The sequence below is a fragment of the Chiloscyllium plagiosum genome, unplaced genomic scaffold (assembly GCF_037043375.1).
Source record: "Chiloscyllium plagiosum isolate Xiang-an unplaced genomic scaffold, Cpla_swu_hap1 HiC_scaffold_6, whole genome shotgun sequence".
Taxonomy (NCBI): domain Eukaryota; kingdom Metazoa; phylum Chordata; class Chondrichthyes; order Orectolobiformes; family Hemiscylliidae; genus Chiloscyllium; species Chiloscyllium plagiosum.
Window position 1 is genome coordinate 76,611,446 of NW_028270144.1, and position 22,778 is coordinate 76,634,223.

General features: G+C 38.9%; 1 protein-coding gene across 1 annotated transcript in view; it reads left to right on the plus strand.

Annotated features, from left to right (window-relative positions):
• The window catches only part of gcc2 (GRIP and coiled-coil domain containing 2), a 69,277-nt gene that overhangs the window by 19,987 nt on the left and 26,512 nt on the right, over nucleotides 1–22,778 (plus strand). The window contains exons 7-13 of the mRNA XM_043691765.2: nucleotides 272–344; nucleotides 8,070–8,170; nucleotides 8,262–8,360; nucleotides 9,711–9,830; nucleotides 18,357–18,521; nucleotides 19,696–19,800; nucleotides 21,943–22,105. Of these exons, the coding sequence (XP_043547700.2) occupies nucleotides 272–344; nucleotides 8,070–8,170; nucleotides 8,262–8,360; nucleotides 9,711–9,830; nucleotides 18,357–18,521; nucleotides 19,696–19,800; nucleotides 21,943–22,105 (826 nt within the window). The remainder of the gene's footprint in view (nucleotides 1–271; nucleotides 345–8,069; nucleotides 8,171–8,261; nucleotides 8,361–9,710; nucleotides 9,831–18,356; nucleotides 18,522–19,695; nucleotides 19,801–21,942; nucleotides 22,106–22,778) is intronic.

Consider the following 22,778-nt stretch of genomic DNA (forward strand, 5'->3'; position numbering starts at 1 on the left):
CACCCAAAGATGGTGATAACCTTTGTTTCCTTGAATTAAAGCTGAAAAATGTGTTGCTGGAAAAGTGCAGCAGGTCAGGCAGCATCCAAGGAGCAGGAGAATCGACGTTTCGGGCATAAGCCCTTCTTCAGGAAGGCTTATGCCCGAAACGTCGATTCTCCTGCTCCTTGGATGCTGCCTGACCTGCTACGCTTTTCCAGCAACACATTTTTCAGCTCTGATCTCCAGCATCTGCAGTCCTCACTTTCTCCTTTCCTTGAATTAAATGCAGGATTTGATGCAGAAAACATCCAATGAAGAGAACATTTTACAAGGCACAATTGTGGAACTGAATAACAAAATGGGTATGGTTTACTTTTGGTTATCGTCACTTTAATTGAAATTTAAAGTATAATTATTCACTATTGTATTATATGGGAGTAGAACAACTTTTTTCCAGAAGTATTTTTAATAGATTGTTTTACATTAATAGCGAAGTTGACCTCTGGCAGTTTGTTCTCTAATTTGGCTCTGTGACATTAATTTGTGACAAGCTGCTACTACTGAATCACAGTCAACAATGAATATACCCAATATTGTTAAGGCAGTATTATTTTATCATATTATATGCATATACATTAATGTATTTTATTTTGAATAAAACTCTTTGATAATTTAAGGACTTTTCATAATCAAGTAGAATGCAGTATTTAGCAACTTGGTATGCTTTGTTCCATTTAAATGATGTAAGTCATTTAGTTTAATGCTTATCTTTTAGTTGTGACACTTCATTTCGTTAGGGATTTTTTTCCCCTTTTGAAGCAAGATTGACTTTTATAAAGTAATGTTACAGTTTTAATGCTGAGCTTCAGTATTTGGCTGAGTGATTTTGGATTAGTGGTGCTGGAAGAGCACAGCAATTCAGGCAGCATCCGAGGACAGGCAAAATCGACATTTCGGGCAAAAGCCCTTCATCAGGAATAAAGGCAGAGAGCCTGAAGCATGGAGAGATAAGCTAGAGGAGGGTGGGGGTGGGGAGAGAGTAGCATAGAGTACAATAGGTAGGTGGGGAAGGAGATGAAGGTGATAGGTCAGGGAAGAGAGGGTGGAGTGGATAGGTGGAAAAGGAGCTGGGCAGGTCGGACAAGTCCGGACAGGTCGAGTTACTGGAGGTTAGAAACTAGGATGAGGTGGGGGAAGGGGAAATGAGGAAACTGTTGAAATCCACATTGATGCCCTGGGGTTGAAGTGTTCCGAGGCGGAAGATGAGGCGTTCTTCCTCCAGGCATCTGGTGGTGAGGGAGCGGCGGTGGAGGAGGCCCAGCACCTCCATATCCTCGGCAGAGTGGGAGGGGGAGTTGAAATGTTGAGCCACTGGGCGATTTGGTTGATTGATGCGGGTGTCTCTGAGATGTTCCCTAAAGCGCTCTGCTAGGAGGCGTCCAGACTCCCCAATGTAGAGGAGACCGCATCGGGAGCAACGGATACAATAGATGATATTAGTGGATGTGCAGGTAAAACTTTGATGGATGTGGAAGGCTCCTTTAGGGCCTTGGATGGAGGTGAGGGAGGAGGTGTGGGCACAGGTTTTACAGTTCCTGCGGTGGCAGGGGAAAGTGCCAGGATGGGAGGGTGGGTCGTAGGGGGGCGTGGACCTGACCAGGTAGTCACGGAGGGAACGGTCTTTGCGGAAGGCGGAGAGGGGTGGGGAGGGAAATATATCCCTGGTGGTGGGGTCTGTTTGGAGGTGGCGGAAATGTCGGCGGATGATTTGGTTTATGCGAAGGTTGGTAGGGTGGAAGGTGAGCACCAGGGGCGTTCTGTCCTTGTTGCGGTTGGAGGGGTTGGGTCTGAGGGCGGAGGTGCGGGATGTGGATGAGATGCGTGGGAGGGCATCTTTAACCACGTGGGAAGGGAAATTGCAGTCTCTAAAGAAGGAGGCCATCTGGTGTGTTCTATGGTGGAACCGCTCCTCCTGGGAGCAGATACGGTGGAGGCGGAGGAATTGGGAATACGGGATGGCATTTTTGCAAGAGGTAGGGTGGGAAGAGGTGTAATCCAGGTAGCTGTGGGAATCGGTGGGTTTGTAGAAAATGTCAGTGTCAAGTCGCTGAGTGATTTTGTCTAGTGAGAATCAAACTGGGAAGATACTAGGTCTGTTGTCTAATAATAGCTAAGTCACGCAATAGGATTTCAATCACTTGTGACTGATCAACAACTTTATAAAACTGATAGTGCATTTGTCGGAAAATCATTTTTAAAGCCTAACTCTTAAGCAATCTGTTTTTTCGGCAAGTTCCACATTAAGCATAATTTTCCTGTTCCAGATAACTGTAGTAAAAGTACTTTAAACCTCTATCATGTTGCTTTCAAACTGATTAATTTCTTTTCTCATATTTCATCCATTCTTTCTTCAGCCCATAGTTTTTCATTTCCGTGGTATGTAGATGTTATGACAAAGGCAATATTTTTAGTTGACCTTAATTGCTTTTGACCAGGTGCTGGTGAGCTGCCTTCTTGAACACCTCCAGTCTGTGCGGTGTAGGTACACTGTACTGTTCAGTGGAGAATTCGAGATTGTCATAGGATCAATAATGAATGAATGAATGGTGATAAATTTCCCAGTCAGGATGACATGTGAGACTCGAAGGAGAAATTAAGGGTACTTTGATGCCTTTGTTCTTCTGAATACAGTGGGTTTAGAAAGTGCTGTTCAAGAAGAATTGCTGTAGTGTATCGTGTAAATGGTACATGCCACGGGTGCTGTATGTCATTGGTGGAGGACATGAATGTTTAGCTGATGGATTCTGTGCCAACCACGGAGGCTAATTGGTGTTCAAACCATTTGATTGTTGTTGCAGTTGAACTCAACCAGGCATGTGGAGGGCATTTCATCATATTGCTGATTTGTGTCTGAGTTGATGGAAAAGTGTTAGAATATCAGGAGATCAGTTACCTGCCACATATTGGAGAACCTCTGACTTGTTACAAGATTAATGTGGTAGTCCAGTTAAACTTTAGGCTAATTGTGACCTTTTGGTTGTTGATGGTGTAAGATTTAACAATGATAATTGAATGCCACTAGGAAATGATATGACTTCCTTGTTAGAAGCCATCATTGTCTGATATTTGAGTGCTGCAAATATTATCAGCCCAAGTGAATTTTGTCCCCATTTTGCTGTCTACAGAAAACTGATTTTCTTCAGGCTTACAAATGGAACTGAAAATAGTGTAGTCATCAGTTAACATCTCCTGTTAGATATTAGGAAGGATGGAAGGTCATTGCAGCAACAGAAGGATTTAGGAAACTTTCCTGAGCTGACATTTGACAGTTCCAAACATGGTCCTTTATGCTCTGTATGCTTTCAGTCTGTCAGGTTACACTGATTCCAGTGGACTTCAATTTTACTCGGTCACCTTGAGGCTACACTTGGTTAAATATTGCCTTAATTTAAAGGATAGGTACTCTTGTCTCATCTCCAGAATTCAGATCCTTTTTCCTTGTTTAATCAAAGCTGTAATGAAGTTTGGAACTGAGTGATGATTTTTATGGACCAGGCCAGACCCCTCAAAACATTTTAAGAAAGTAGGCCAGATCCTAACTTTGCTAGTTGTTTTAAGTAGGTGTAGTTTGAATATTCCAGGAGAGATGCAGCTGGCTCAGCTACTTAGTTTTAAATAAAACATAATTTATTTACACGATTACTGAATGAAACACAAAACATTGAGAACAGAATGTAGAATAATAACCTATCTGAAAACCCAACAGATTATCCCAACTTAATAATGCTGTTCCAAATACTTGCAACAATCCCCAGAAGCACCCTTTTGCAAAAAAAAGGAAATATCCAACCGTCAAAGAGAGGGGGGATCATCACGGACCTGTTTCCCTGGGTCCAACAGCTTCACCAATCTGCTTGCTCAAACCAAACCAGAGAAAAGCTGAGCTGGGAGAACTGGCCACTCCCCTTTCATTGTAAAAATGTTGTATTTAAAACTTGAAAGCCTGAGGCAGTATCTGCTAGCTATAATCAAATTGAACCGAACAGCCTTCAAACCTAGACCTCCCGGAGTCTCTATGTTAACACCAAGGACGACATAACCTTGTTAAAGGAGCAGCATCATTGCATGTACAAAATGAAAACTCCCAAGGAGTAGGTTATTAGTAAATGCTCTGGATAATACAGTACTTCAACAGTACCTCAAACTACTTTGTTGATGATTGAGCGTGCAATGTTAGATTTGTTCTCCCTTTTTCTTGGTAAAATGTACTCTAGCTTGATGACAGTAGGTATACTTGAGTTTCATTGAGGCTTTTGGTTGTAGTTTTTTCCTGGAAAAACTGGTCCTGAAAACAGTGAAAATAGGTATTACGATTAGAATAAAAACTTGGCTTGAAAAATCCTATCTTCAGTTTTTGCAATTAGTTACCATGGTGATTAATTACTGAAGCATATTGACATGAGGTTGCAGCTGATCTTTAACAACATAGATTTTTTGAGGGGGAAAAAAAACAAGCTAAATATAAAACAGAAAAACTTTAACACAGCTGCAAAATAAACAACCTGTTTCTCAATACTGTCCTTTCACAGATACTCAAATCTAGAGAAATATCACTCTTACCTCAAGTCCTTTATTTTTTACTTAACTGACTGTTCCCTTTTTTTTCTCCCTTGAACTGCTGAGATGGTTTTATGGTTACTTTCCAAGTCTGCTAGTATGAACTTCTCATGATTCCGAATGCCTAATCCTCTTTGGTTTTAACATTTTGAAGAACTCTCTCAGCTTGGAATCTCCGTGAACTAAAAACGTTTTTGCTAGGATGACTGAAATGAACTGAAAATCTTCATCCTCGTTCTAGTAGGAAGTTGTCAACCTTTGGCACTGAAGCCAAAAGCTAATCTAACAGCCTCAGATCTGCTGTAAAACTCTGCTGTATTACCATTTGATCCATTAATGATAGTGTTCTGCCAGATACTTGGCTAACATCACATGCCATATTGAAAAAGACGTATTTTGTTACATACTTACTCCCTGCATCTGATGTTACTTTGGTTTTCTAATTTTATTCACATCAGTCTTGAATTGCCTTTGTCCTGTGTTGTGCCAAATCTTGTATAGCCATTTACCCCTGTGATTGCTGACCAACACAGACTGTCAGTTAAATAATGTCACTTTTAAAAACACTCATCTTCGATGTCACATTCCTCCATTTCCTGTCTTGCCTCATCTCTGTCATTTATTCTAACCCTCCATAATGTCCGCAATCCTCTAACTTTGGCTGAATAGTCCCACCCCTCCCTCAGCCTCCCATTCTCATGAAGGTCGTAGTTAATGTTTTTCATCCTTCTCTTTTAAACTGATGAACAAATTTCAGTCACAATGTAGCCCAAGGAAAATCCTGGTTCTGGCTCTTTTTAAAGAATTGTTTAACCCTTTGAAGAGAGGCCAAATTAACCAATTTGGTGGCATGGGACAGTGGGCAGAGAGAAAGTGTTTCTTAATGTTCTGAATTTCATCATAAATATGGTGTAGTTTACCACTATCAAAAGATGAGTTTTCTGAGCTTGTTGATGTGTAGATTAATCATCCTTAGAGGAATAGAAATTCTTAATGAATTTTGTATTGTATTTTGTAGTTGAAAAGCATCAACTAGGCAGGGAAAAGCCTCAAGGAAGAATTGCTTTATGATAATAAGTGTGGCAGTATACATGCTGTACTGAATACTCTCTTTCCTTTTACAAATTTGTGGCATTCTAACAATACAAAGGACATTTGATAACCAACAACTAGTCCCGGAATTATATCCTAAGTTTTAAAAAAAGTTGCAGTGTTGTTCATGAGGCTTGCGTGTGATGTTTCTGATCATTTTGTTGATACGACTGTAGTATTATGGTTTTATTAAGTTTAAATTGAGCAGGAATTTCCACTGAAATTTGCTTACTGTTTGGTGTATTTTGGCTGCAGTTTGTCAAGCTGATATCTAACTTCAATATAAACTTAACAAAAACTATTCTAAGCCATTTACATAATCAGCAGTGAGTACCAACCTGAATGTCTATCTTTATCTGTACAGCAAAATGCTATTACAAATTCTTATAAAGAATGACAAATAAGTTCAGTAACTAATTCATCCTGCATCTGAGGGACAGTAGCCTTCACTCTTAATGTATCTCACATAATAATGAAATGAGGAGTGATTCACATCTCCATTGACACTTGTGCTTTCTTGCTCGCATTAAACGTCTTCAAGTTCAGATTTCTTCAAGAAAGATCTGCTCATCATGTACTGTTCCAGCCTGGTTCAGTAACCTCAGGATGTTAAGAATCTGATTCCTAAGACAGCAGTACTTGACAAATCCCCCAAAAGGGCAACCAAGTACAAGAGCTTTCTACTATTGGATCTGTTGGAAAACCTTTTAATATTCTGAAGTAGTATTATATGTATGCCCTTTGGTCAGTGCATCTATATACTCTTCCCTCCAATATAATTTATCATCTACTTTGACATTTAGATACTTACAATTAATAACCATTTCAATGTCCTGGTTGACCTATTCCACCTATTTCAGTTGTGGCTTCAACAGTCTTCATCCTTATCCTAACAGGTAGATCAGTTTTTTTCAATCAGATCAATTTTTGCCAGTCCATTTCTCTAACTCACCTCTACAGTGTATCATATAGATCATAACCAACCCCATTCTGATCCTGCATCTCGCTACAACTTGTGAGCAGCTGTCTGAATGTTTGTTCCCACCCTTTGTGTCAGCCTTTTTCCAACATAAAGCACAGAATGGCAATTCAGTCTCTCAAGCCTGCTCCACCAATCCATACACTCATGGCTCATCTTGTCCTGGCCTCAACTCCACTGTCCATTCCACTCCCCATAGCCCTTCAAAAATCTACCTATTTCCTCAAATTTCCTTGCTGTCTCAACATCCACTAACTCTGGGGTCATGAATTCCACAGATTCACAACCCTTTGAAATAAGTGATTTCTCTTTATTTCTGTTTTTAAAATCTGTTAATCCTTATCCTAAAGCAATGACATCTCATTCTAGATTTGTCCCACAAGAGGAAACATCCTCTCTACGTCTACTTTGTCAATCCCCTTTAGCATCTTATATACATGAATTAGATTTTTACTCATTCTTCTAAACTCTAGAGAGTATGGGCCTAAACTGCTCTCTTCATAAAACAAGTCCCTCATCAGTGAGTATCCATTTTAACTCAAATTTTCTGGGCCAGAGATTTGAGATGGAGACCTCACTACAGGCATATTTATTCAAGCGGTTTCACTGTTCACAAACTCACTCGTGCGACAGTCTAGATATGCAACTTGCTCTGCGATGTAGTCTACGTTCATTAATTATATGTTAAGTTTTTTTAAACTGCGCACTTAATTCCACAAGGGGGAGGCGATGGCCTAGTGGTATTATCGATAGATGGTTAGACCAGCGACCCTGGTAATGATCAGGGATCCCAGGTTTGAATCCCGCCCATGGTAGATGGTGGAATTTGAATTAAATAACAAAAAGAAAAATCTGGAACTCAGAGTCTAATGATGGCTATGAAGCTGTTGTTGACTGTTGGAAAACCCCATCTGATGCACTAACATCTTTGGGGAAAGAAACTGCTATCCTTACCTGGTCTGGCCTACATGTGACTCCAGACCCACAGCAATGTGGTTGATTCTTAAAAACTGTCCTTTAGGCAATCAGGGATAGGTAATAAATGCTGGCCCGGCCAGAGATGCCCTCATCCCACGAATAAATAAAAAGAAGTGATAAAACTCTGGCCAAAAACTTACATACTCACTTCCTCAAGTTTACTTTTTATCTCAAATATTTACATTGTAATATCTTCACCTATTGTAATGAATTCTAACCTCTACCAAGCATCTAACTTTGCATTCTTTTTACACTGCCTCTATATGACCACTCTGTATGAACCAAAGTGGATGTTCTTGAGCACCACCAGTGTTTAATCTGAGCAATGCCATGGAAGTAATATTCAAATAAAAATTTTTAAACATAGAATGGGAAGAAAAATTGGTGGTTGGCTTATTTGTAATGTTTTTATTTTAAACAGTTGCTCTAGAAAAAGTAAACAATGATAAGGAAAATAGAATAAACAAGCTTAAAGCTGTCGCGGTGAAAGCTAAAAAGGAGCTCGATGCCAGCAAGAAACAGGTAAGGTATCCAGCGAGAGTTTTCTCTTTCCATTTAAAAATTGTGCCAGCACATTGTTCTCATTATATAAAGGATATTTATTTTCATTTAGGTGCTACAGTTAACAGAAGAGATGGAGATTATGAAGTCTGAGCGAGACAGATTGTCGTCTTCTATGAAAGATATTATGCAAGGTGCAGAAAGCTACAAGGTACATAATTAAATAAAATTTGGGCGGTGAAAGATGACAAAAGGTCAGCGAAAGTATGACCTCTCTATAACTGTGTGTTCCCTTTTTATGAAAGTATTATTCAGAGTAGGTAATAGAAAGCCATACAATACATTTAACTTATCAGAAAGCTGTCTGTAAAGTTCCATATGTGATGCGTTTATGACAGCTGAAGGAAATCTATAAGTAATACTCTGGAGGTGGTTATGAAATTTACTGAAAAAGAGAAAGCTCAGGTAGTAGTTGGGCTGAGGAATATCTGAGAGGGATGCTCCTATTGCTTTTTAATGTAGATAAATTATGTAATGTTGAAAATTGACTTCATTTTCCCTTTTTAAATATCCCATGCCCTCTGCTGTATTTGAAATAGGAGAAGTTCCTGCTAATTCCATTGTGATAATTAATACAGGTAGATTCTTCTTCAAGATTCAAATCATATTTGGAATCCACATCAGTTAGTATCTCTCAGATGATGGTGATTTGATCCCCTCCTCACTCTATGAAATCTTTACTTGTAATCATTGCCAGGTAGACATTATTCACTATATGGAATCTTATAATAATGGCTAGTTTAATTTTTTTCTCATTTGTGGATAGATTTAATAATTGAGTAAATATCATGTTCATTTGAGCAATGTGGAAGACTCAATGGGCACAAAGTTATCACCTGTTCGAGTTGTTTCATTTAGTTCAATCAATTGAGTATATTTACGTTGTTTCCAAAAAAAACTTGATTTTAGTTTTACCCTGAATTGGATTGAAGGCTGATGATTGGGTTTGCAAATGGTAACACAAATGATCATTTGTTCTGTTTTGTTTTGCTCTTCTCCATTTAATGGAAATAGCATTTACAATTTTCGTTTCCCTGTTTTCACTTGTTCCCCCAATTTCCTTGTTAGTATTGGCTCCTTACTGGGCCACAATCCAACTGTTGCAGTTAGTCTCTGGTACCCCACCTGTATAATTACTAATTGTGTCTAAACCTTGAGTGGTAACTTATGTGAAGGCAGTAATTGCCAAACAGATTCTGTCCTTGTCCAAGTGCATGTCCAATGAAATAAGAAATAAAGTTGGAATGTATGCCTGTTTTTTTTCCCTGTTTGAATTTGTTTTCCCACTCCAGGGTCCTGAGACATTTTACCACTGTCCCACCAGGAAACCACCTTCACTCTGCCTCATCTATATGACTCAGCTACTTGTTAATAAAGCTTATTAAGCAATTAGTTGTATAAAATGGCAGATGAATTGGGAGAAAAAGCATTTATGGGACAGAGTAACATTTAATTTCTTCCAATGTTATAGTTTATTTAAGATCATGTTTCTTTGGTTTAGAATCTTTTGCTAGAATATGAAAAACAAGGAGAAAAACTGGATATGGAAAAATCACGAGCAAGTAACTCTGAACGTCAGGTGGAAGAGCTTACGCAACACTTGCATGCTTGCCTTCAACAGGTACCAAGCTGTCTTCCTGTGCTGCTGCCAACTGAGCAATATTGTTCCATTTATTCACAGTTCATCTTCATTTATTTAAACTGCATAATTACTAAGTTTAAGGAGCTACTGTGAAAATCTTGTAATAAGACCATGTTGAGATTGTGGTGCCAATGCCAATAGTATGCAATTCAATAACACTTTAATAAAGACAATAATGAAAATTAAACCAGAGGGAGCATAGCAATATGGGTTAAGAAAGGTGTCCAAAAGCTTCTTGGATATTTGAGATTTTTCTTAGTGTTTGTAGTTGCGTTCACGATGAAGTGAGTTTTGGATGTATTCTGGAGATTACGTCTTGGCAGGCCAATGTAGTGAGGAGATTTTGAGAAATTAATTCTGTATATAATGTAAACCTTGTATTTGGGTTTCAGTGGTGATCTATTGAGGTAAGAACAGTTGCAGTACATCTTGCATGAATGAAAATAAATGGCCTTTGTGAATGGTAGTCAAAGCTATTTGAAATAATTGGAAGGTTGGGGTCATTCCTATGGATGGAGTGGAGGTGTTTCACAAAGTGGCCACCCAGTCTCTGCCAACTCCAATATTATGCCAATCCCAAACACATATTTCCCTCCTCTATACTGTCAAGGTTTTCCTGGGACTATTCCTTCTGAAACATCCTCATCCACTCCTCCATCACTCCTAACATTTCATTGTTCCCCGTGGAAGTTCCCATGCAATCACAGAAGGTGTAATACCTGCCCACTCACCACTCCACCTTTACTGTCCAAAGCCCCTCCTATTCTTTCAGGTGTAGCAGCTTTTCATTTGTACTTTTTTCATTCTAGTCTACTACATTCACTACTCACAACCTGATCTCCAAAACAATGGAAAAGCCAAGCAAAAACTTAGTGAACTCTGAGGAGCACCTCCACTGTCAAGGAAATACAAGATGAACATAGGACCTTGGGAAGCACCAAGTATCCACTGTTCCCTTGAGGTAGCAGGTAAAATAGATAAAGTAATATAAGAAAGCATATGGGATACTTTCGCTTATTAGCTGAGGTGTAGGGTTTAAGAGCAGGGAGGTTATGCTGGAACTGTGTAAAAGGTTTATTAGGCTACAGCTGGAGTATTGTGTGCAGTTCTGCACAATAGACAGATGTGATTGCACTGGAGACGGTGCAGAGGAGATTTACTGGGATGTTAGCTCTGCCAGTGTTTTAGCTATGAGAGGAATTGGATATGCTAGGGTTGTTTTCCTGGAATGGGAGAGCCAGAAGGGGAGTCTGGACTATGAAGGGCATAGACAGGCTAGACAGGAAGAAACATGTTCCCCTTGGCAGAGGAATCAATGGGTGGGGAGAATATAATTTGAGGGAAGAGGCAGAATATTTAGAAGGGGTGTGAGGGAATGGTTTTTCATTTGAGGGAGGTTGGAATCTGGAACTCTGTCAGTTAGGGTGATACAAGCAGAAACTTTCAATATTTACAAAGTATTTAGATGTACACTGTGATGCCAATGTATACAAGAAGATAGGCCAAATGCTGGAAAACAGGATTAGGATTCTTCGGTGATTGAGCCCACACCAGTCAAAAGCAATGGTCCATTTTCAGTACTGGAGAGCTCCAAGTCCTTTAAAGGAAATCAACAAAATGGCTTTGGTTTTCTCAAAATTAATTGGGGAAGAATTATAATTGTTCGTGAATTAATTTAGATAAGTAACCTGACAACACAAAACAGTCACTAAATCAAGAGTTGTATGGGGAATTCAAGTTTGGTATTAATAGCAAATACCTAGATATCAAGAAAATCCCAACAGATATATTTGCTCAGGGACAGTTGTGGTGAAAGAGGGGTGAGAGGATGGAACCTTGGGATACTTAAATTATTTGAGGCCATGTGTAGATATGTTGACTAAAGTTGCAAGATGAGGGAACAAAGCCTGAATGGCATTGCTGCAGTTATAGGAGGAATGACATACAATTGCAGAAGGGACAGAAAATACAGATCTAAGAGCAAGTCAGCAGATATGACTAGAGATTATAAAAATATTTTTTAAAAATGACAAAACTTAATGTATGGTATTTGAATGCACATAACATACAAGACAAAACTGATGGATCAGTAGTACAAATTGACACAAATAAGCACAATCTAGTGTCATTTCTGAGATGTGGCTGTGGGATCATCTGGATTGGAACTAAAGAGTATGTGGCAGGATGGATAGGAAGCTAGCAAAGGTTGGAGGAGTGGCTCTGTTCAAATAAAGATAATTTCAGCAGAATAGAGAGAGAGATGACCTAAGTTCAGAAAACCAGGATGTAAAAGTCATCTAGTTAGCGATGAGGAATTATTAGCACGGGGGGGATTGTAGAAGTTGTTAGAGGCCCCCTGTCAGTAACCACAGGGGAGGACAAGTATCAAAGAAGGAATGATGGGAGCCAGTACTGCAGTTATCATATGGGATTTTAACATAAATATAGACTGGAAAAATCACGTAGGGGAGAAAGTTAACGAGATAAGGAATTTGTGGATGTTTACAGGACAGTTTCTTAAACCAGCATATTATCGCATCGACCAGAGAGCAGGATATACTAGACCTTGTTTTGACCAATGAGATTAATTACTGACCTCTGTGAAAGGATCCTGGGTAGCAGCAACCTAAACATGATTGAACTGTACAGTTTAGAGAAGTGTGAGTCTAAGGAGACTACTTGATTTTAAACCAGCACAATTGTGAGGGAATGAAAGCAGATCTAGTGAAAACGAGCTGGCAACTTAAGTAAAGGGATAGGTCAATAGGGATGCAGTGCCAAATATTTAGAGGGATATCCAGAAAGTGTATAATAGATACATTCCAACAATTAAGAAAAGTTAGAAATGGTGAACATACTATCAATGGTTAATTAAAGAAGGAAAAGGTACGATCAAAATCAAGCAAAGATATATGATTGCATTAAGTTGGTGGCAGGTTAAAAGATCCTATAGAAAATAGTGGAATTAATAATGGAGACTAAAGACATGCACAAACTGAACAGATAGCTTGCCTTGGTCTTCTTGAGAGAAGATAAAAGTAACATCCTGGGAGCAGCTGTAAATCAGGAGTTGAAATGGAGGGAGAAACTCAAAATCACAATTGCCAGGGAAGTAATACCGAGTAAATTTTGGAACTGCGAGTTGACAAATCCTAGGTCCTCGTGGATTTCATCCTAGGATCTTGAAAGAAGTAGCTAGTCAGCTAATTGTGTTGGTTTAATGTTGTAAAATTCATTGTATTCAGGGGAGGTTCCTTTAGACTGAAAAATAGCTAATGTAACCCCTTTAGTCTATAAGTGAAAGAGGCAAGAATCTGAATGCTACAGACCAGTTAGTTAAACATCTGTCAAAGAGAAAATGTTAGAAGCAATTTTTAAAGCTATTATAACAGGGGCCTTGGAATAGTTCAAAACCTTTTGTTCAAGGAACAGTCAGAACCAGCAAGGTCAAAGGTAAATGATGTTTAACTAATTTATTGGAGTTCTTTGAATAAGTAACTTGTGCTAAGGATAAAGGGAGCCATTAGATGTATTGTACTTAGATTTTGAGAGGGCATTTGATAAGATGCCACATTATTATGGAAAATAAAAACTCATGGTGTTGCGGCTAACACATTGGCGTAGATAGAAGATTGGTTGATTAACAGGAAGCACAGGGTAGGAGTAAATGGAGTTTACAAGCTGGCAAGATGCCATGAGTAGTGTACCACAAAGGTTGGTTTTGGGGCCTCAACTATTTCCAGTTTAGATGAAGGATTTGGAAGTGTGGTAACAAAATTTGTTGATGACGCAGAGCTAAGTAGGAAAGTGAATTGTGAAGTGGACATTAGAAGCCTACAAAGAGATATAGATTGGGTAAGAGATTGAGCAAAGATCTGGAGAATGGAATATAATGTCGAAAATGTGAAATTGACCACTTTGGCAAAAGGAGTAAGAAAGTTGCAAATTGTTTAGGTGGTGATTGAATGTAGAGATATCTGGGTGTCCTAGTACATGAAGATTAGAATGCAGGTACAGCAAGTAATCAGGAAAGTTAATAAAGTGCAATGCTTAATTGCAAGGGGAATTGAATGCTCGAGTAGAGAAGTTATGCTTCAATTATACAGAAGACAGGTGGATTCTTGATTACTAGGGGGATGAAAGATTATCTGGAATGTAGATGTTGAGTTTAAAATCAGATCAATCATGATCTTACTGAATAGTGGAGCAGTCTCGAAAGACTGGGTGGCCTACTCTTGTTCCTTGTTCATATGTTTGTGCAAACGTTTTGGTGACAGGCCACCCATGCCTATTTTTGGAGAGGGGAAATGTAGGGCTATGGTGTCATGATTGGAATCACAAAAGATCTTACTGTTAACTTTGTGCATGATGCTCTCATTGCTGTGGATATAGTAAAAGTCAGGCTTGAGGGATGATAACCAGGAATCATTGCAGCTATGAACATAAGTACAGTGGTAGTGATACATTCTGTGATTTAATGCTGTGGACTATTTAAACAGATCTTTACAAATGGAAAGTTTAGTTCATTTTTATACATTTTCTACTTTATATAATTGATTCATGGTTTTACTTGAAAGTAATCTATTAGGAATTAATGTGGTTCAGCATTTTTAAAACCGGTAACAGCTGTATATATAGTGTGTATAAATAGCAACATATTTGGGCGCATTCAAATTGCTTGTGGAAAAAATGAAAGTTGCCCTTTATTTACAAAAATAGCTGGTTGCTTTAAGTTTGTTTTGATTCATTCAGAATTGCTCTGATTATACCCTACCATCTCCAAATAACACAACTCACAAAAAAATTACTTCTCTCCATGAGACAGTGCAGTGACTTTTAACATTATTTATTTGTACAACTCAAAGAAAAATGTTTTGTGTAACCTCAAAATGATTCACATTTTAAGTGAACATGCCATTTTCATGTTTTTTTAACAGATGACTTGAGTTGTCTCTTTCAAAATGTATATAAATGCTGTAACAGCAGCAAATGTCTCCTGAAATTGTGTAACCACTAGTGAGCAGTTTGGTGCTTCAGTGGTTAGCACTGCTGTCTCACAGGGCCAAGGACCCGGGTTCAATTTCAGCCTCTGGTGACTGTCTGTGTGGAGTTTGCACATTCTCCCTGTGTCTGCGTGAGTTTCCTCCAGGTGCTCCGGTTTCCTTGCACAGTCCAAAGATGTGCTGGTTAGGTGAATTGGCCATGCTAAATTGCCCATAGAGTCCAGGGATGTGTAGGTTAGATGCATTAGTCAGGGGAAATATAGAGTATTATAGTATAGTATATATCTACTATAGAGTAATAGGGAAGGGGAATGGGTCTGGGTGGGTTACTCTTCAGAGTGCCTGTGTGGATTTGTTGGGCTAACTGACCTGTTTCCACACTATAGGAATTCTAGTTAACGGGTGAATAGTAGGATGTCAAAATTTATTATATAATTCCATCTCGATATCAGGAATAAACTATACAGCTTTTGCCAGTTCCCAGTTCTTTGGTTTTTTTGTTTTAGAGGGTGGGTATCTTACTGTTGCTTAAGTTTATAGAGTGAAATGAAGGTTGAAACTCAGTCTCATTCTTGTTTGTAGATACATTTTGTTTTTATTTTTGAGTAAATAGACATGCAGTTAAGATAACCTTTCTGAAAAGGATGTGAAACTGAATTAAGGTAGACAAAGTGATGTTTCTGGAATGATCTTTTCAAGAGCTGGATTATATGACCTCCAAACTTTAGGGAGGTGGGCAGTTCATTGTTTTGTTTCTCTTACACATAGGCAGCAGGTTGTGCAGAGCAGCCTCCCTAAACCTATGACATAAGGCTTGTGCTATGAAAAGGATCCCTCATTTCTTCTTTAAAATCCATGCTTTGATTGGGAGTGTATGCCATGTAACTGCAATTTCAACAGGTTTAGTATTGTTTGGAAAATAGCAAATTCACCATTGGTCACAATAGTTAATTTCTTCCAATTTTTAATTTAAGTCACAGTAATTTATAAATGTTTGAAATGATGAGGGAGGCATTTTTTTTTCTGATATTATGGCATATGATATGAAAATATTGTCCATTATTAGGATTTTCAAGGCCACTTTGCCAAACAAAAAGGATCCTGCTGTGCAACAAATTGATTTTCACACTTTCCTAAATAGTATCTTCTGTTACTGCAAGGAATATCAGTAAATTAGGTAAACTCAGTAAATTGTGTGGATGCTCTAGTACTACTTTGTGGGTAAGAGAAACAAAATATTATACAGCCCTTCTTGACTGAAGTTTGAAGCTATGATATGCAACTCAAGATGACTCCAGATCAGAAGGATCACCAGTGTATTTTAATCCTTCCAAATGACCCTCATCTATAGATTTATTTTTATACTTCTGTTCACTTAATACTTAATACAAAAAAACTGGACAAATCGAGTTTCTTTGAAGTAGCAGTTATATTAGACAGCATTAAAAGATGACGTTGATTTGATTTAAGACTTCCTTATTTAATTCAGTGCATAAAATGCTACTTGAATTAGATATTTTGGCTGCAAAGTGGAAAAATAAGTGGGAGTATTTCAAATGGCAGTTGATAAGAGTTCAAGAGCTCCTGTGAGAGTGAAGGATAGGCATGGCAAATTACGTGAACCTTGGATGACCAGGGATGTTATGAACTTGGTCAGAAAGAAAAGGGAAGCATATATAAGGCCCAGGAGGATGGGAACTGATGAAGCCCTTGAAATATATAAGGAAAATAGGAAAGAACTTAAACAAGGAATTAGAAGGGCTAAAAGGAGTCATGAAAAGTCGTTAGCAAACAGGATTAAGGACAATCCCAAGGCTTTTTGTCCATATATAAAAAGCAAGAGGGTAGCCAGAAAAAGGGTTGGCCCATTCCAAGACAAAGGAGAGAATCTATGTGTGGAACCAGAAGAGGTAGATGAGGTCCTAAATGAATGTTTTGTGTCGGTATTCAGAAAAGAGAAAGATTTGTTGGAGGGGCACATTTCTAAGCAAAGTTGCTATTAAAAAGGAAGAGGTGTTGTCCGTCTTAAAAAGTATTAAGGTTGTTAAGTCCCCAGGTCTTGATGGTATCTATCCTGGAATGTTGAGGGAGACAAGAGAGCAATTGCTGGAACATTGACAGAGATCTTTGTATCCTTTTTGGCCACAGGTGAGGTCCCAGAGGATTGGACAATAGCCAATGTTATCTCATTGTTTAAGAAGAGTAGCAGGGATAATCCAGGAAATTACAGACCCGTGAGTCTCTCATCAGTGGTATGGAAATTATTGGAAAAGATTCTCAGGAACAAGATGTATATGTATTTAGAAGCAAATTGACTTATTAGCGGTAGTTGGCATAGTTTTGTGTGAAGGAGGCCGTGCCTCACTACCTTGATTGTGTATTTTAAGGAGGTGGCGATGATGATTGAAGGAAAAGCAGGTGATGTTGTCTCTATGGACTTCAGTAAAGCCTTTGATAAGGTCCCTCATGGCAGACTGATACAAAAGGTGAAGTCACATGGTATCAGGGTGAGCTGGCAAGATGAATGCAAAACTGGCCCTGTCATTGGAGACAGGACAGAGGTGGAAGGATGCTTTTCGGAATGGAGGGTTGTGACTAGTGGTGTTTCACAGGGATCTGTCCTGAGACTTCTGCTTTTTGTGGTCTACATAAATGTTATGGAGGAAAACCTAGCTGGTCTGCTTAGTAAGTTTGCAGACGGTTCAAAGATTGGTGGATTGAGGATAGTGAGGAGGATATAGCAGGATAAAGGTTCGTTGGAGACATGGGCAGAAAAATGGCAGATGGAATTTAATCCAGACAAATATGATGCATTTTGGAAGGTCAAGTACAGTTGGAAATTATACAGGAACGGCAGAATTCTAAAGAGAATTGATATGTGGAGGGATCTAAAAGTTTAGTTAGGCCATACTTGGAATATTGCATACAGTTGTAGTCACCACACTATCAGAAGGGTGTGGATGCTTTGGAGAGGGTACGGAAAATGTTTACCATGATGTTGCCTCGTATGGGGAATTTTAGCTACGAAGAAAGGTTGGATAGACTGGGTTTGATTTCACTGGAAGGTTGAAGGGCGACCTAATAGAAGTTTATAAGATTGTAGTGAATGGCATGGATAAAGTGGAAAGAATGAGGCTTTTTCCTAGGGTGGAGGGGTCAATTGCTAGGGGACACAGGTTCGAGGTGCAAGAGGGAAGTTTAAAAGAGATATGCAAGGCACGTTTTCATACAAAGCGTGATGAGTGCCTGGAACGTGTTGCCAGAGGAGGTCGTGAAAGCAGATAAAATTGCAGCATTCAAGAAGCAACTGGACGAATATATGAATAGGATGGGAATAGAGAGTTATGGATCCTGTAAATGAAGATACTTTTAGTATGGAAAAGCAAAATGTGGTGGCATAGCCTTGACGGGCGGAAGGACCTGCTCCTGTGTTGTATTGTTCTTTGTTCTTATAACTTCTCTGGATTAATTTATAGTTATATTTCTAATATTTTCCTTTCAGCATAAACAATTGGCTTCAGATAAGGAAGATATGTTTGCTCATTTGGGAACGCTGCAGTCAAATGTAAAACAGCTGGAAGCAAAAGTTTTAGAATCTGAGAAAGCAAAGAATGCTGTTGAAAAGGAGCTTGAGGCCTTAAAACTTCTCAAGGAGCAGGTTTCCAAGGTAATGAACTCATAGAGATGCGTGCTCTGTTTTTAAATGAATTTTCTGGAATTTCTCATGTTTTCTCATTTTTCATTTATTTTTTCAACTTATTTATGTAAGTAAAATATATCTCCGATAGACAGGGTGGTTAAGAAGGCGTTAGCGCACATGCCTTCATTGCTCAGACCATTTGAGCATAGGAGTTGGGACGTCATGTTGCAGTTGTACAAGATGTTGATGAGGACACCTTTTTGGAGTACTGTGTACAGTTCTAATTGCCCTGCTATAGGAAGGATGATAATAAATTGGGGAGGGTTCAGATAATCATTACAAGGATATTGCCAGGACTGGAGGGTTTGAGTTGTCAGGAGAGATTGGATGGGCTAAGACTTCTTTCATTGAAGTGTGGGAGGTTGAGGTGACCTTATGGATGTTTATAAAATCTAAGGGGCAAAGATAAGGTGAATACCAAAAATCTTTTCCCTAGGGTAGGGAATTCAAAACTAGAGGGCATATTTTTAAGTCATAAGTCTCATGACACCATGTTATTGTCCAACAAGTTTGTTTGAAAATCACAAGCTTTCTGAGTGCTGCTCTTTAATCAGGTGACATGGACGGAAGAGCACGAATTCACAGGTTATAAATTGTGTGCCTGTGTGCTTCCCTCCACTTCACTTGATGAAGGAACAGTGCTCTGAAAGCTTGTGATTTCAAATAAACCTGTTAAGCTATAACCTTGTGTCGTATGACTTCTGACTTTGTCCACCCCAATCTTAACACCTGCATCTTCATATCATATTTTTAAGGTGAGAGGAAAAAGACTTAAAGGGGACCTGAGGGACAACTTTTTCCACACCGAAGGTGGTATGTGGAATGAATTGCCAGAGGAATTGATAGATGCTGACACAATTATAACATGTAAAAGACATTTGGACAGGTACATGAAAGTAAAGGTTTAGAGGTATATGGGCCAGACACAGACAAGTGGGACGAGTTTAGTTTGGTAAACTTGGTCAGCATGGACAAGTTAGACCGAAAATTCTGTTTCTGTGCTCTATGACTATCTACATCATATATGTAGCTAGTTCACCAACACCTTTTCAAGGGCAGTTAGGAATAGGGATTAAATGCTGGCTAGCCAGCAACACCTACATTCTGTGAATGAGTAAGTAAAAAAAACTGTATTCTTCAGGAGAATCATGCACTGTTGAAAGATGTTGAAGAACTTAAAAAGCAACTTCAAAATGAGAAACAACAGCTGCAGCAGACAGCACAGGAACTGGAACTTGTAAGAAAGGTAAGAAATTTCAATTGGTACAAATATATTGCTCTTGGTAGATAGACAAAATATTAATTATTTGGCCTTTGCTTGACTGCAGTTGAACTGCCATACTTAAGAGATAGCTTTATACGTGTCTGGGCAAGTGCATAGGTAGAGTTGCCACGCAAAACCTTTAATTGTAAATGTTAACAATGGTTATAATGTGTTTGTGCTTGTGTGTAAATTGAGTCATGTTAACATATTTCCTTTCTCCACACTTGCTACCTGAGTGCTTCCGGTAATTAGATTTCATTTTACAGCATACAGTTCTGTGATGTTCCCTGTCATTATGCCCAAAAGTGATAAATAGATTTAGAATAAAAGTGCATGCTTCCCAAATCTCTACCATGCTAGTCACCATTTAATATGAAACTGAGTGGCGAACCAGGTTTGGGACTGATGTGATTATAAAAGCAATTTGGCCGAAACCCCTGGAAGTAAAAGCTTGGTCGATGTTCAACACTCAACCTATTAGACTGGAACAGTGTCTAGTTTGCACCTTCTCATAAAGGATGATCTTGAGAGATGTTTGAAAGTAATCCAATTGCTAGCTACAACCAAGGGATGCATCTGGTGCAATTTAAAAGCTATACACCTGCTCGGTCACAAATTACAATTAGTTAATGTCCAACATTTGTGGCATAGAGTGTAATTGATATGAATAAAATAAATAGCAAATTGATTTTCATTTTTTTAAAAACCCTTAACTCAACATTACCAGTATTATTATGTATATTCTGACCATAGTGTTGAAAGTCAAATGTCAGGGGAAAAGTACAAATCAAATTTGTGTACTAAACTAAGAATGTGAACTTATGAGGATTGTACTTTGGACCAAACTGCCTACTTCTACTCCTTCAAGCCTGCTCCACCAATCACAAGATCATGGGCTGATTTGATTGTGGCCTCCTCTCCATTTTTCTATCTGTACCCCATAACCCTTGACTCCTGTATTGGGCAAATATCATGCACTTCATGTCCAAAAGAGTTCTCACAGCTGATGAAACTTTTTTTTGAAAATAGACAGTTAAATTAGATGAATTAAGCTGTAAAGGAAGACTTGAAGTTGGACAATCCTTTCCATAATCTAGGGGTATAACACAGTTTTCGTCAATCAAGTACTTTTGCAGGAAAAATGGTTGTCCGTTTTCATTGACCAAGCTTCCACCACAACCAGGAAGTCTATTTGTGATGTTGATCAAGATATTGGACAGGCTTCCAGCCATAACTTGCCTTGCTCCTCATAGAATTCCTACAGTATGGAAGCAAGCCATTCAATCCGTGGAGCCCATACCACCCCTCAAAAGGGCATCCCGCACAGATCCTCCCTGCCCCATCCCCATAATCCTGCACTTCCCATTGCTAATCCACCTAGCCTGCACTCTGAGCAATTTAGCATGGTCAATCCACCTAATCTACATATTTTTGGACTGAGAGGAAACCAGAGCCCTTGAAGAAAACCCACATGGGGAGAATGTGCAAACTTCACACAGATAGTAGCCTGAGGCTAGAATCAAATCCAGGCCCCTGATACTGTGAGGTAGCAGTGATAACCACCGGGTCACCATGTCACCCCTTTGAAATACTTTGTGGGATCTTTTATACCTATGCAAGAGGGCAGATGGGGCCCTGATTAAATGTCTCAAGTGAAAGTCAGCCCCTCCAATACTGCTTCATCTGTACAGCACTGGAATGTCAGCCCTAGTGTTTTATTCACTCATGTAATAAAATGAAACTGGAGTCCGCTGCCTTCTGATATGGAGGCAAGAGTGCGACAAACAGAGACTTGATGTCTATTTAATTTGTCCTTTTTGTGCTTTTGATTAACTAATGTGTAATGCTAAGGCAATGGGTGACTATTGTTCTTCAAGTACTGTAATTGGATCTTTTAAGCTGCGCATCTATTTAATACCTCATTCACAAAATGACACCTCTGGCAATATGGCAGTCCCATAGGCTGCACTAAAATGTTCATCTAGATAATGTGCTGAAATCTACTTGTGAGACAAAATCTAGTTTCACATCACCATTGGTGCATTTGCTTCATTTGAAATCTTAAAAGGCAATGTGGAAATCACATAGTCAAATTAAATATTATTGTCCTAAATGTGGTACTAGGATGCTCAAAAAAGCACGCTGATGGACATGGAGATTGCAGACTATGAACGTCTTGTGAAAGAACTGAACCAGAAAATTACCGATCGGGACAACCGGATTGTAGAAGTGGTAGATGAAATGACATCATGCAAGCAGAAACTAGAAACGATGGATTGTGAAATCAGTAAGTTCAGCAGTTTGAGTACTTGGGACACTTTTTTTGCTAATCAAACCAGGAAGCAGCAAGAAATCTTGAATGACTGCTACATTCCTATATTTTCTTTTGGTTTCCATTTGCAAAACATAGTAGAATACTTTCCCAGCTCTCGGCCATTTACTAGCCATTCCTAGATTGTGGTCCTTAGTAAAGTGATTAAAGCTACTGGTAAAGTCAGCTGTTTTTCACGATGATATCCTCAGAATTGTAGAATGGTTGTAACATAATTTACTCGTCATGTCCATGCTGACAACCTCTGAAATATCAGCTCAACTATTCCCACTTCCCTGCTTTTACCCCTAAAAGTCTTTTCACTTCATACAACTAAGCAATTCCTACTTGAAAACCATATTTGAATCATCTGCAATTAAAAAAAAGCTGTGTTCCAGATCTTAACTACTTCCTACTTTTTAAGAAGTTTTTCATCGTGCTGCCTTTGATTCTTTTGCCAGTTATCTTAAATCATTGTACTCGTGTTCAACCGTATAAAACTGTTCGCAATCTCTATCCAGACCTTTCATGATTTGAATGTATCTTTCAAAGCACCTTTTAACCTGTTCTAACGAGAACTTCCCCAACTTCTTCAATCTGTCCACATAACTGACATCTGTCATCCCTGGAACCATTCTATGAATCATTT